Genomic DNA, 13790 nt, shown 5'->3' with positions numbered 1-13790 from the left:
TGTAGTAGCTTAAATGCCACATGAAGTTTGCTTAGCCCTAGATGAGTTGGGAGTGAAGTGTTTCCTGGGCAGCTCATCGGTTGTGCGGTAGATCCCCGTGGATGGTGGCTCACCGACTTACTCTTCAGGTGGCTATTTACTTTATATGGCGTGAGCGTAACAACCGTTGCTTTCGGGATAGTGAGCGGCCTCCGGGCCAGCTTGCGTACCAGATCTAGTAGGCGGTTTGGGTGAGGCTAGCCTCCATGCAGTTTTCTCAATCCCTTCAGAGCATTGCCCTGGTTCATTTCTAGCAGCTTCCTCATTCCTGTTTTCGCTCATGTCCGAGTGCTTGATCTTCTCTCCCATCTTTATGCCTTTGGTCGTGTTCTCTCTCCTTGGCGTGTCATGCCTGGGAGGTCTCGTTGTTTTTTCTTTGTAGCTTCGATGGTGCAGCTTTCCATGGTTCTGTTGTTTTCATATGCTTTGTCTTATGTGACTCTTTCCTGCCGCATGTGTTTGAGGTGGTGTTTTTTGTCCTTATTTTTGCCTTGCGTTGGCTTGTGATGTAGTTATGTTCTCTATTCGGGGTATGCCCCAGCTGTGTTTGTAGTCGCTTTTGCGCTTGTTGTTTGTTCTATATAATTCTTATTTACAGAAAAAAACATTTATATTATATTTGTAAGGGGTTACCAGTGCATGAAAGTCCTCACTTTATGAAGGTCATATTTGTAAACAAATTTTCCCTTACTTTATTTGCAAAGAGGGTGTTTCCACAACTCGACCCCATGAATTTCTAGTCATAAAGGAGCCACCTTACTATAGCTACCAACACCAACAGACCAAGGATACTCATGCTATTACTTTAAGCTGAGAACCTTAAGTCAACAAAAAACACAACATCTAGGGTTCAAAAAAACACACCGCACAAGCGCCATTTCCCCTCTTGGAAACCATAACAAGCTCCATAACAAATCAAATAGGAATGCATGAAAAGAACAATAACAATTATCCATAACAAAACTATGCAAAGAGCCATGAGATGTCTTCTTTTGGCTAGCAAGGACTATTAATCCATGTTATTACTATGAAAATACCCCAACAAGACAACATAATTCACACATAATAAAAGCCTGAAGGGCGACAAAATGGAGTTCCAATACCACTGCATGTAACTTTAACTTTAGTACACCCGCATATGGTTGAATCCCCCAGCCTGAGGTGCAACACGAGGTCCCTGCACTTTGTGAAGCAATTGCTGTAACCACCTTCCTGTTGTTGCATCTTCCTAAAAGTGCAATATCATGGAAGTTATCATCCACCAAATTATGGAAAGAAAAATGTATCTCATGTTCAAAGTACACTTGCATGTAACGGGAGCTACGCATGTTTAAGAATGTAATATTTCCAGACACACACACAAGGGAGGTATGGGATCTATAGTTGGGAAGAAAATTACTAGTTTGATCGAGTATGCTATCAAGAAATTTCTACACCCCCATGCACACATGCATGCTCATAGATCATATGAATGCTATTTATTTGCTGAATAGACAGATTGATCAACAAACAGCTACATCTGAACAATAGTAACACTGAAAAGTCCACATTGCTAGAGGATTGGTTAGCCATAAAATTCATATCTATAACGAACTTGGTTATGAAGGGAAGTGCATTCACCTCTAAACTAATACAGAATGTTACAAAGGCTATCACCCATTACAACCCATATTATTGTTATGGTGATGCGACAGCATGTATGAAAACTGGCCACATGGGGCAAATTCACAGAGAGGTGTGCCATATTAAGTTTTGCGAAGTTACAAAAGGAACCCTAGAAACCAGAAGTTGGACTCTTTTAAGTATTTTAATGAGGGCCTACCTGAAGTGCAGCATTGAAGGTGCCGTCCCTCAGCATATCTGGCAGGCAGCCACTCAGGGCATCACAAGCTCTGCCTCATGAGGACCAAACAGTTGATTTAGTACATGGGGCAGTGGAGAACTACAGAAAAGATAAAGGAACTGCATACATACTATAAATCTTAAGACTGCGTTCACATCAAAATAAACAATTGACCAACCTTGGGTTGTCAGATAGACGAAGATAACAGCGAATGATATGTTTTAGCAGGCGTGATGAGGGCTGTTCAGTAAGTGCAGCCACCATATTTGCCAACACTTGACCTAGAGCGAAAAATCGCTCTGCTGTCGTACATATATAATCCAGACCCACATCATCCATCAAAATTTTTTGAACAATAAATGTAGCAACCTGTCAGTATAAATATTTAATCAGACTTCAATTGACCTAAAAGCCAAGTCTAGGGAATTGTAAGAACTAAGAACTCTGTTGCATTTGATTAATTTGAAAATGAGGAACTTAAAATGAAAGATCAGAATCTTCGTAAATTGAAGTAATTTTCATTAATATTTTAGTGTTCTATATTAAACAAGGCAGCAATTAGAGAAATATGATCTTCCAAAAGGAACCATGTACATCTAACCATGCTACACCATAGTTATGATCCTATAATCTGGCTTAGCAATCACATTTATTTTCTTCCAAGAATCATAAAAGTGGCCAACAATGACGCATATGGAACACAGATCATTTAAGCATAGCCAACGATAATCACTTCTTCCAAGATGCAAAAATTGTGACATCAGACCATTTCCTATCAGCCACCATCAAGTGAATGATGCTTTATCAAAACTTGTAAAATGGTGGGGGGAATTTCAAATGATTCACCAGGGGAACTTACCGTTTTTGAAAGTTCACTCCCCATCTCCATAGTCTTTAGGCACAGAGGAATTATTTCAGTAGAGAGAAGGAAACTGATAACCTCTGTATCATCAACCTGAAGTAAAAATAAAAAACAGACAGGTCAGGTTTCAGGGAAAATGACAAATCCCAAAAATAAGGTAAAATTGCATTTTTGCAGAGTTTTCAGAAAAGATAAATTACTCTGCTTCCAGAGTTATAGAAAGCAGCAAACAATAGTGAAAACTCCTTTAGCTTGTTCACGTGAGAAATTGTTCCCAACAACACAACCACTAATGTGCAAAAACAGCATTTCATAATATCTTCACAGCCACTGCTTTTATGGATAATAAAAGGGTGTACTCTATGAGAACCTCTCTGAAACTACACTAAATAGGGTATGTTGTCCCTCATGTGAGAGGGAGATTACTACAAGCCAAGGTGCACAATAAGAAAAACATCCCAAATAAAAAAAACTAATGACAAGCTGCTAACTACCCAATATTATCAAATGCTGAGGGTTCAAAAATTTAAAAGAACAAAGAAGACAACATAAACATATAACGAACAAATATTATAAATAATTCAACATCATGACTAGAAAGAGAGAGAGTCCAACACTAAAAGAACAATAAAAAATCCGTGTTATAGTAAAAAAAAAAAAACTTCAACGAGTACCCTTGAGGTCTTAATAACAAGGGTCATATTGTTCATTTCAGTGTGCTTGTGTGTTCACACATACATGTACATAGAGAGAGAGGGGCCCAAGATTAGAGGTTGCTGAACCAAGATCAGGGTTTGGCATCCCCAAATCTAGGGTTTCCTTGTTCGTTTCTATGTGCGGGTGGGTGCACGTATGTAGAGAGAGAGAGAGAGAGAGAGTAGACAAGATTTTCAGTATGCATACATATGCATTGGAGAGTGAAAGAGTCATCAGAGGCCATTGTAGGAGAAGTCATTGAGGTCATCATTGCTATCGGAGAACGAGAAAGGGTTATCACACAGAATGCTAGTGCCTGGGAGTGAAATGGAAAGAGCATGGGATGGAAATCTTTTTCATGCTGTTAGAATTAGTATATTATGTATAGTGTTGTACACATAATATATATATATATATATTAGAGATAGGGTTGTACCTTATGCTTAAGCTAGTTATACCTTATTGGTATATATAGATATACCACATTGTGAATAAGACAACATTTTTCCCTCTCTCAAAACTTCACATGGTATCAGAGCCATCTTCTTCCTCGCGTACAACCACCTTCTTCCTTGCGTAACTTGCCGCTGCCACTGTCGCCCCTGTTACCGTCGACCATTGCCGTCATCGACTATTCTTCTTGTGGCCCTTTGTAGCTCTTCATCTTCCAGATTTGTCTGCCTGAGGTTTCCTTCTTCGTCGAAGTCTCCCAAGATCTGAAACTACCGCCACCGCTGTGGTTTGTCTTCACCAACAGCTGCCTTTGTTTTTCGCCTTCTCTTTCATTGTCAGCGATCGCAAGTTGCCGTTGAGTTGACTAGGTAATTGCTGCCTTCGTCGCCGATATCCCAGATTTGGTCCATCATGACCATTGATCTACCTTTGGCTGTCGTTGCCTCTCATCGTCGGTCGGTCTCCTGCGACCGTTGATCTTCCACGATTAAGATTTCGCCACCATAGCCACCGTCAGATCTGCAAGGACTCACCATCAGATTTGCCATCATCGTCTAGATCTGTGAGCCGCCGCCGCCGCCGCCGTCGTCGCTCAAATCTGGCCATCATTCTTCAGATTCTGCCGTAAATCCCTCAGATCCAATCATCAATCTTCAGATCTAACCATCATTGCTTAGATCTGACCGTCGATCTTCAGATCCGGCTGTCAATCTTTAGATCCGCCCATCGATCTTCAGATCCAAACATAATTTCTCAGATCTGGCCGTCAATCCCTCAGATTCGGTAGTCAATCTCTTAGATCGGACCATCGTTCTTCAAATCCGGGCCAGATCTGCTTCCTCTTGCGACAGTGACCCTAGATCTGCTTCTAGCCAGTCTTCTTCTTCACTTTCATGGCAATCTATTAGACTGTCGGCCTCAAATCTCGGTTTCACAGCCTCAAATCTGGTTTGCAGCAACTTTCTTTAATTTTAGATTTAAGCTTCACAATTTCGGATTTGTTTCAGATTTGATTTGTAGTCTTGTTTCACAGTTTTAGATCTGGTTTTTCTTTACAATCTCAAATCTAGTTTGGTTGTGCTTGGTTTTCCGCTATGACCTCTTCAAAACTTGAAGTTGTGAGTCCATCTTCATCGGTGACTGTACCTATCCATGAACTGTCTTTATCTGGTATTACCGCTATTATCACTGACAAGTTGAATGGTAAGAGCTAGATGTCTTGGTCAGCGTCTGTTCAAATGTGGTTTCGTGGGCATGGTGTTAGTGATCATTTGACTACGAGGCTTTTTAACATTGCTGAAGCAGATAAGACTGTCTGGGATCGCATAGATGCACACTTGGTTACTTTGTTATGGTAGTTTATAGATGTTGATTTAATTCATTTATTTCTTGTTTATGAGAACTGTTTCGATATTTGGTCTTGTGCTCAGCAACTATATACTAATGATATTGTGTGTTTATATACTATCATTAGTAATTTGTTCAATATTAAAAAGGGGGACTTAGATGTGCCTACTTACTTGGGTTGTATCTAGTTTGTTGTGACAGATTTTAATGTTATGCTCTCAGTTACAACTGATCTCAATGAGCAAAAGCAACAAAGGGACAAGTTGTTTAGGGTGCTCACCCTGACAGGCCTTGGGCCCAATATGGGGGGTGTTCGCACTCAAATCCTGAGGATTCCCACCATTCCTACCATGGAAGAGGTGTTTGCCCAGATTCTTCTAAGTACACAAGCATTTTCCAAGGCTTCAGTTGGAGAGCGATCTATACTGGTCTCTCAGATTCCTAGATCTTCCTCTGAGTTTGGACCTGGAGGTGGATGTGGTCGAGGTGCTAGGCATAGTCGCAGTGGTAGGCGCCCTTATTGTAATTATTGTCATCGCCCTGGTTATTATAAGGAAACATGTTATGCACTCCATGGTCGCCCTTCCAAGGCCAATGTTGCAATTCCTGATGGTAATGACACAGTTCGTGGTACCTGATACTTCTCACACTAAGCGATCAGCCTCTACATATATGATCTCTGCTGAGGAGTTGGCTAAGTATTGTTAGCTTCGGGCAACTCAGCAGGCCTCATCTCCCAAGAGTCTACTTCTTCTGCACAGTCACCCAATGGTACTTCTCATATTTGTCTTACTCATTCTCAGCTTAGTCCTTGGATTCTTGATTCAGCAGCTTCAGAGCATATTTCTGGTAATAAATCCTTATTCTCTCATTTTGATTCCTCTACGTCCCTTCCTCTAATCATTGTGGCTGATGGGTCTAAAACCTTTCCCACTAGTATCGGTAGGGCTAATCCACATCCGTCTATTTCTCTTAATTCTGTTTTTCATGTCCCTAGTTGTCCATATAGTCTCATTTACATTTGTTGTCTCACTTGTTCTTTGAATTGTCATGTTATCTTTGATTCTGAATCTGTTCTTGTGTAGGATCGGGGTACGGGACAAACGATTGGCATCGACATGAGTTTGAGAGACTTTACCATCTTGCCCTGCTGTCATCTACAGTGTCTGCTTGTGCTACTACAAAAGCATCTCCTCTTCAAATTCATTCTCAACTTGGTCATCCTCACTTATCTACTCTTCAACAAATGATTCCTTCATTGTCTTCGTTGACTATTCTAGAATGTGAGTCTTGTTAGCTAGGAAAACATGTTCATTCTTCTTATCCTAGTTGTCTTAATAAACGAGATGATGCTCCTTTTGATCTTGTCCATTCAGACATTTGGAGTCCTAGTAGAGTCAAATCTAAAAAAGGTTTTTCCTATTTTGTTACATTTATTGATGATCATTCTGGTTGTGCTTGGCTTAATGAAAGATTGTTTTGAATTGCAATCTTTATTTACTTCCTTTTGTAATGAAATCTCTAATCAATTTGGTCGTACCATTCAGGTCCTTCGCAATGATAATGCCAAAGAATATTGTTCTCATGCATTTTAAGCTTTTCTCTCATCTCGGGGTATTGTCTACAGTTGTTTTGTCCTTATACTCCACAACAAAATAGGGTAGCTGAAAGTAAAAATTGTCATCTCATTGAGATTGCTCGGACACTTCTCCTTCACATGCAAGCACCTGTTGTCTTTTGGGATGCTGCTCTTTTCATTTCTAGTTATCTAATCAACAGGATCCCATCCACTGTTCTGAATGGGGCCATTCCACATACTTTACTCTTTCCTCATGATCCCATCTATCCTATTCCTTCTCGTGTCTTTGGATCAGCCTGTTTTGCCCATCTCTTTCCTTTGGTCGTGATAAATTGTCTCCTCACTCGATCAAGTGTGTGTTCCTAGGCTACTCTCGCCATTAAAAGGGATACAAGTGCTACTCCCCTGAACTTGGTAGGTATTTTCTCTCTTCTGATGTCACATTCTTTGAGTCTACACCTTTTTTCTCTTCTTCACCTGATAGGTCTTCTTCCTCCATTTATGAGGTTCTTCATGTCCCTTCTTTTCCTTCTCTGGTCCTAGCACCTGTTTCTGTTCCTCTCCAAACTTATCAGCATTGTTGTAAGCCTTCATCAGTACCTACCGCTCCCGCTCCCAGTTGGTGCCATTATTTCGTCTCCCTCTGACTTTGCCCAAGCTCCTATTTGTCGAGGTACACGTTCCACTCACAATCCTCATCCTATTTATACTTTTGTGACCTATCATCGTTTGTCATCTATTTGTTCTGCTTTTGTCTCTTCTCTTTCGTCTGTTTCTATCCCTAAGACAGATACTGAAGCTCTTTCTCACCCTGGGCGGTGACATGCTATGGATGAGGAGATGTTTGCCTTGTTGACTAATGAGAGACATGGGATTTAGTTCCTCTCCCTCCCAGGAAGTCTACAATTGGTTGTCGGTGGGTGTTTACAATTAAGGTTGGTCCAGATGGTTCTATTGATCATCTGAAGGCTCGATTGGTTGCTAAGGTCTATACTCAAATTTTTGGCTTGGATTATGGTGATACATTATCTCCCGTGGCTAAGATTGCTTTTGTTCGTGCTTTTCTTGCTATCACTGCTATTCAGCAATGGCCTCTTTATCATCTGGATGTTAAAAATGTTTTTTTTCATGGCGACCTTCAAGAGGAAGTATATATGGAGCAACCTCTTGGTTTTGTTGCTCAGGGGGAGTCCCAACTGGTATGTCGCCGGAAAAAGTCCTTATATGGCCTAAAGCAATCTCCTCAGTGCTAGTTTGGTCGCTTCAGTTTAGTCATCCAGTCTTTTGGTATGACTAGAAGTGAAACTGATCATTTTGTTTTCTATCGCCATTCTCCTACTGGAGTTATATTATTGGTGGTTATACGTAGATGACATTATTATTATAGGAGATGATGACGTTGGTATTGGGCAGTTGAAGACTCATTTGCATTCTTATTTTTAGACCAAGGATTTGGGCAGGTTGAAATATTTTCTTGGTATTGAGGTAGCTCACTCTGCCCATGGTGTGTGCATCTTTCGAAGTAAGTATGCCTTAGATATTTTGGAAGAGACTAGTATGCTTGATTCCCAACCTATAAATAGTCCTATGGATCCTAATATTAAGCTTGTACCAAGACAAGGGAGAGCCATTGGAGGATCCTTGGCGATATAGGAGGCTAGTTGGGAAGCTTAATTATCTCACCATTACACAACCAGACATCTCTTTTTCTATTAGTGTGGTAAGTCAATTCTTGGACTTCTCATGTGCTAGTCACTGGCACGCTTTAGTGCGTATCTTGAGATACATTAAAAGTGCTCCTAGTAAAGACTTGTTGTTTGAGAACAAATGACAAAAGCAGGTTGTTGGATATACTGATGTAGATTGGGTTGGTTGTCCCACAGATAGACGTCCTATCTCGAATTATTGTATCTTGATTGGAGGAAATTTGGTGTCTTGGAAGAATAAGAAGCAAAATGTTGTGGCTTGATCTAGCGCAGAAGCGGAATATCTGGCTATGGCTTTAGCCACATGTGAGTTGATTTGGCTCAAGCAACTTCTTACGAAGTTGAAATTTAGAGATTCAGGACCTATGCAACTTATTTGTGATAATCAGGCGGCTTTTCATATTGCCTCTAATCTAATTTTTCATGAGCGAATCAAACACATAGAGATAGATTGTCACTTTGTGAGATAGAAATTGATTTCTGGAGAGATTAGTACATCATTTGTTAGCTCTAATGACTACCTGGCTGATCTTCTTACCAAGGCAGTACATGGTCCACGACTTACCTACATTTGTACCAAGCTAGGCACATATAATATATATGCGCCCGCTTGAGGAGGAGTGTTAGAATTAGTATATTATGTATAGTATTGTACATATAATATATATATATATATATTAGAGATAGGGTCGTACCTTATGGTTAAGCTAGTTGTACTTGGTATATATAGATATACCACATTGTGAATAAGACATAACATTTTTCTCTCTCAAAACTTCACACATGCAAAGGGTGTTTCTTGCTGCTGTTTCTGCAGTTCATCTCATTTGTTCTCATTATTTGAGATAGAAAATTTTGTAGCCAAGCAACCTTCCAAATTTTCCATTCCAACATCATGAAAATAAAATAGAAAATGTACAGATGGCCATGTTTCCAAGCATGCCCAAAATGGTTGTGTTTGTTGTCTTAACTCAAATTTGCACATGGAAATACTCTAATAAACATAAGCCCAAGGAAAAGTGGGGGGAAAGGTAGAGGGTGACAAGTGAACAATCCCTAGATAACAAAATCTTTTAATAGAACAAAGGTTAAATTTCTAAATTTGAAGAATAAAAAAAGAGCATCCTTAGTGCATGAGACTCCCCACTTCACGAAGGTTGGGGAGGGTCATGTTTGTATGCAACATTTTGTAAGAAAACTTGAATAATATTCGTATATTTTATATCTACATCGTTTCCTATATTTATATACAATGGGCTACACTTTCTAAGAAAGAGTGCATATCCTAAATCAAAGGAATTGGTTCCTAAATAAAGGATTCAGATCCTTAATCAAGGGGATCAATCAATTAGATCCTAAATTATAGGGGTATAAATTGGGAAAAGAAAAAATAGGAAAGAATTAATTTTCAATCAATCAAAGATAGTGAAGATAATGGCTGGCAATTGCAAGATTGTCGTGAATAATTTTTAACACTCCCCCTCAAGCTGAGGAACGAATATCTATCAGTCCTAACTTGCTGGTTAAGTTCTGAAATCTTCTTGGAGGAAGTCCCTTGGTCAAAACATCAGCAATTTGTTCTTCAGTAGGTTAAGAAGTCTGCTTCTATCTTTTCCTTAATGAAGTGCCTATCAATCTCCACATGCTTGGTTTGGTCATGTTGCACAATATTATGTGCAATATTTATGGTTTGACATATTATCACAATACAACTTCATGTTCTGATTCCTCTGAATTCCCAAATCATCTAAAATGATCTTAAGCCACATTAACTCACAAACACCAAGGGCCATTGCCTTGAATTTTTCTTCTGCACTTGATCTTGCCACCACATTCTGTGTTCTACTTCTCCATGTAACTAAATTATTCCCTAGGAAAGTGCAATAGCCCAAGGTAGACCTTGTGTCAGATAAAGAGCCTGCATAGTCAACATTCGTATATGCTGTTAGACATAGATCTGGATTAGATGGAAATAGGATACCTCTCCCTAGAGTAGATTTCAGATGATGGAGGATTCTATGAATAGCTTGCGTGTGTTCCAACCTTGGATTATGCATAAACTGACTAACAACACCAATTGCAAAGGCTATATCCAGTCTTGTATGAGAGAGACATCAATTTACCAACTAGCTGTTGATACCTTCCTTTGTCAATTTTATTGTCATCGTGCAGTTCAGTCAGCCTATGATTTTGTTCAATAGGGGTACTTGCAGCCTTACCACCTAGAATACCAGTTTCTTTCAAATGGTCCAGCACATAATTTCATTGAGATAAGAAAATACCTTCCTTGGAGTAGGCTACTTCAACCCCAAGAAAATATTTTAACTTTCTGAGGCCCTTGATTTCAAATTCCTTAGCCAATGTTTCTTAAAGACATCTTCTTTCAGCCATTTCATTCCTCGTTATAATAATGTCATCCACATAGTTTATAAGTGCAGTAACTTTACCCTTGGATGAGTGTTTTATAAACAGGGTGTGGTCTCCTCTGCTTTGGCAGTACTCCATCTTTGTCATGGCCTGTGTGAATCTCTCAAACCATGCCTTCAGGGACTGTTTTAAGCCATAGAGGACCTTTTTTAAGGTGGCATACTTTACTGTCTTCAATATTATGTGCAAATCCTAGTGGTAACTCCATATAAACTGTCTCCTTTAGGTCTCCAAGTAAGAATGCATTTTTTACATCAAATTGTTGTCGACTCCAACCAAAAACTGCAGCCAAAGATAATAAGACTCAGATAAAATTCATCTTTGCCACAGGTGCAAAGGTCTCTAGATAGTCAACCCCATATCTTTGAGTATGTCTATTAGCTACAAGCCTTGTCTTGTATCTTTCCAAAGAGCCATCTGCTTTATAGTTCAAGGTATAAACCCATATTCATCCTACCAACACAACTCCCTTTGGTCCCGTGACAATGTCACATGTCTCATTCTTCTCAAGTGCTTTCATCTCCTCTTTCATGGCTTGAACCCAATTTCTGTCTTTCAAAACTTCTTGTATATTTGTGGGAACATCAATAGAATTAAGGGTAGTAAGAAAGGCTTTATGCTGAGAAGACATTTTATCATAAGAAATAAAGTGGGAAATTGGGTGTTGTGTACAGCTCTGGGTTCCTTTTCTAAGGGTAATATGGAGATCAAGATCATGTGAAGTATTATCCATGGGAGAGTGAGTTATCTCAGTCATAGGATCTGGTTCAGATGATTGAACCTGTTTTTGAGTTGAATTAGACTTCCCTTTCCTTGAGTAAACATGTAGTGGACTCTTGAATCATTGCTGCTTCTCATTAAGATCCAGTTGAGAATCACAGTCAGTGCGGCTGGGTTCTGGATTGGTTTGCCCAGCTGATCCACTAGATGGAGGGAATTAACTTTAATGGGAAGTTGTCATCATCCTTAGAGTGAATCTCCCCCTAAAGATGAGAACAGATGGAGATAAAAAGGGATCAGCTTCATGAAAAGTGACATCCATAGAGACAAACATCCTTTTGGAAGGAGGGTAACACTTGTACCCCTTTTGAGAGGGACAATAACCCAGAAAGACACACCGTAAGGCTCTTGGATCTAGTTTACTTCTGTGTTGCAAGGATATGTGAACAAAAGCAACACATCCAAACACTCGGGGTGCTGGAACAGTATAAGGGACAGCATTAGGATAGGCTTCAGAGAGAAGTTGAAGTGGAGTTTTGTTTCCTAGAAGGTTAGAAGGAAGTTTGTTAATGAGAAAAGTGGCTGTAAGAATGACGTAGCGTGTAGCGCATGTGTGAAAAAAACACACCAAAATAAACCCTTGAAAGAGCAAACTTCAGTGGCCGAAACTTGGCTTTCAAGAAGACGCAAAAACAAGACTGTTTTGCTAAGAAAACCCAAATAGATTGCTGAAATTTGATTGATTAAAACTTGATTACAAACTCTAGATCCTAGGCATATTTATAGTATTTGGCTAATCCAAATCCATCTAATATTTATAAACAAAATCCAACTAAAATCCTAATCCAACATGAAGTAGAATCCTAAATCAAGTAGAAACATGAAATTGAATCCTAAATCAAGTAGAATTCTAAAAACTTAAGAAGTATTAAAATAACATAAAGTAGAATCCTAAACCAAGTAGAATTCTAAAACTTAAGAAGTATTAAAATACTGTTCCGACGTGGTCGGGTCGGCTTTGGGCCGGGTCTTGATTGGTGACCGCATCATTCACCTCCACTTGAGAAGAATTCGTCCTCGAATTATGATCTGGGTATGACAACTCAACGTCCGGCAAATACAAAGAAAGATCAGCAACATTGAATGTTTTGGAAATACCCATATGATTTGGCAAATCCACAACATAAGCATTATTATTGATCTTCTTTGTAATCTTGTAAGGACCATACTTCTTTGGCTTGAGCTTGTTCTGTTGTCCTGTAGGAATCCGTTCATTCTTCAAGAATATCATGACTTCATCTCCAACCGCAAATACCTTGTGCTTCCTATACTTGTCAGCTGCTGCCTTGTACTTTTTATTTGCCTCGTGCAACTTTTGCTTGACATCTTCCTGAACTGCTTGAACGTGTTCGGCTAAGTCACTAGCTGCAACACTGAAACCTGGTACCTTTGGCAATTTTACCAAATCCAATGCATGATTAGGAACTTTCATGTATACGATAGAGAATGGTGATCTTCCTGTTGAGCTATGCATGGCGTTGTTGTAGGCAAATTCCGCTTGAGCTATGACTAGGTCCCATTGTCTTGGCTTGTCTTTGCAAACACTGCGAATCAGATTTCCTAAGGTACGATTCACCACCTCTGTCTGTCCATCAGTCTGGAGATGTGCTGTGCTACTGAAATTCAAAGATGAATCGAACATTCTCCACAAGGTAATCCAGAAGTGACTCAAAAACCTTGTATCACGATCCGAAGTAATAGTTTTAGGGACTCCATGTAGTTTAACAATCTCCTTGAAAAACAGTTTGGCTGTAGCTACTGCATCTGCCGTCTTCTTGCATGGGAGAAAGTGCGCCATTTTGGAAAACCTATCAACCACTACAAAAACAAAATCCATACCTCATTGGGTTCGCGGTAGACCCAATACGAAGTCCATAGACAAATCTTCCCAAATAGCATTGGGAATAGGCAATGGCATGTAGAGATCGGAGTTAGAAGAGTGCCCCTTAGCTGTTTGACATATACAACACCTCGCCACAATAATAGAAACATCTCTCCTTGCTCTTGGCCAATAATACCTTCCCATAATAGCTTCAATAGTCTTGTCTCTGCCAAGAT

General features: G+C 39.7%; 1 protein-coding gene across 21 annotated transcripts in view; it reads right to left on the bottom strand.

The window, feature by feature from the left end:
- The window catches only part of LOC127811693 (uncharacterized), a 47385-nt gene that overhangs the window by 16610 nt on the left and 16985 nt on the right, over nt 1-13790 (bottom strand). For 9 of the 21 annotated variants that reach the window (XM_052351796.1, XM_052351806.1, XM_052351808.1 and 6 more), the window contains exons 6-9: nt 2742-2837; nt 2061-2251; nt 1862-1931; nt 1143-1263 (exon numbers count right to left, since the gene is read on the bottom strand). In XM_052351796.1, coding sequence (XP_052207756.1) covers nt 1143-1263; nt 1862-1931; nt 2061-2251; nt 2742-2837 — 478 coding nt within the window. Of the gene's footprint in view, nt 1-1142; nt 1268-1861; nt 1932-2060; nt 2252-2741; nt 2838-13790 lie in introns of all 21 variants that reach the window. The other 12 variants (XM_052351797.1, XM_052351803.1, XM_052351805.1 and 9 more) reach the window with 3 other exon arrangements.

The sequence above is a fragment of the Diospyros lotus genome, chromosome 10, assembly GCF_014633365.1.
Source record: "Diospyros lotus cultivar Yz01 chromosome 10, ASM1463336v1, whole genome shotgun sequence".
NCBI classification, from domain to species: domain Eukaryota; kingdom Viridiplantae; phylum Streptophyta; class Magnoliopsida; order Ericales; family Ebenaceae; genus Diospyros; species Diospyros lotus.
The sequence above is the reverse complement of the archived record's forward strand: the minus strand, read 5'-3'. Positions and strand labels throughout refer to the sequence as shown.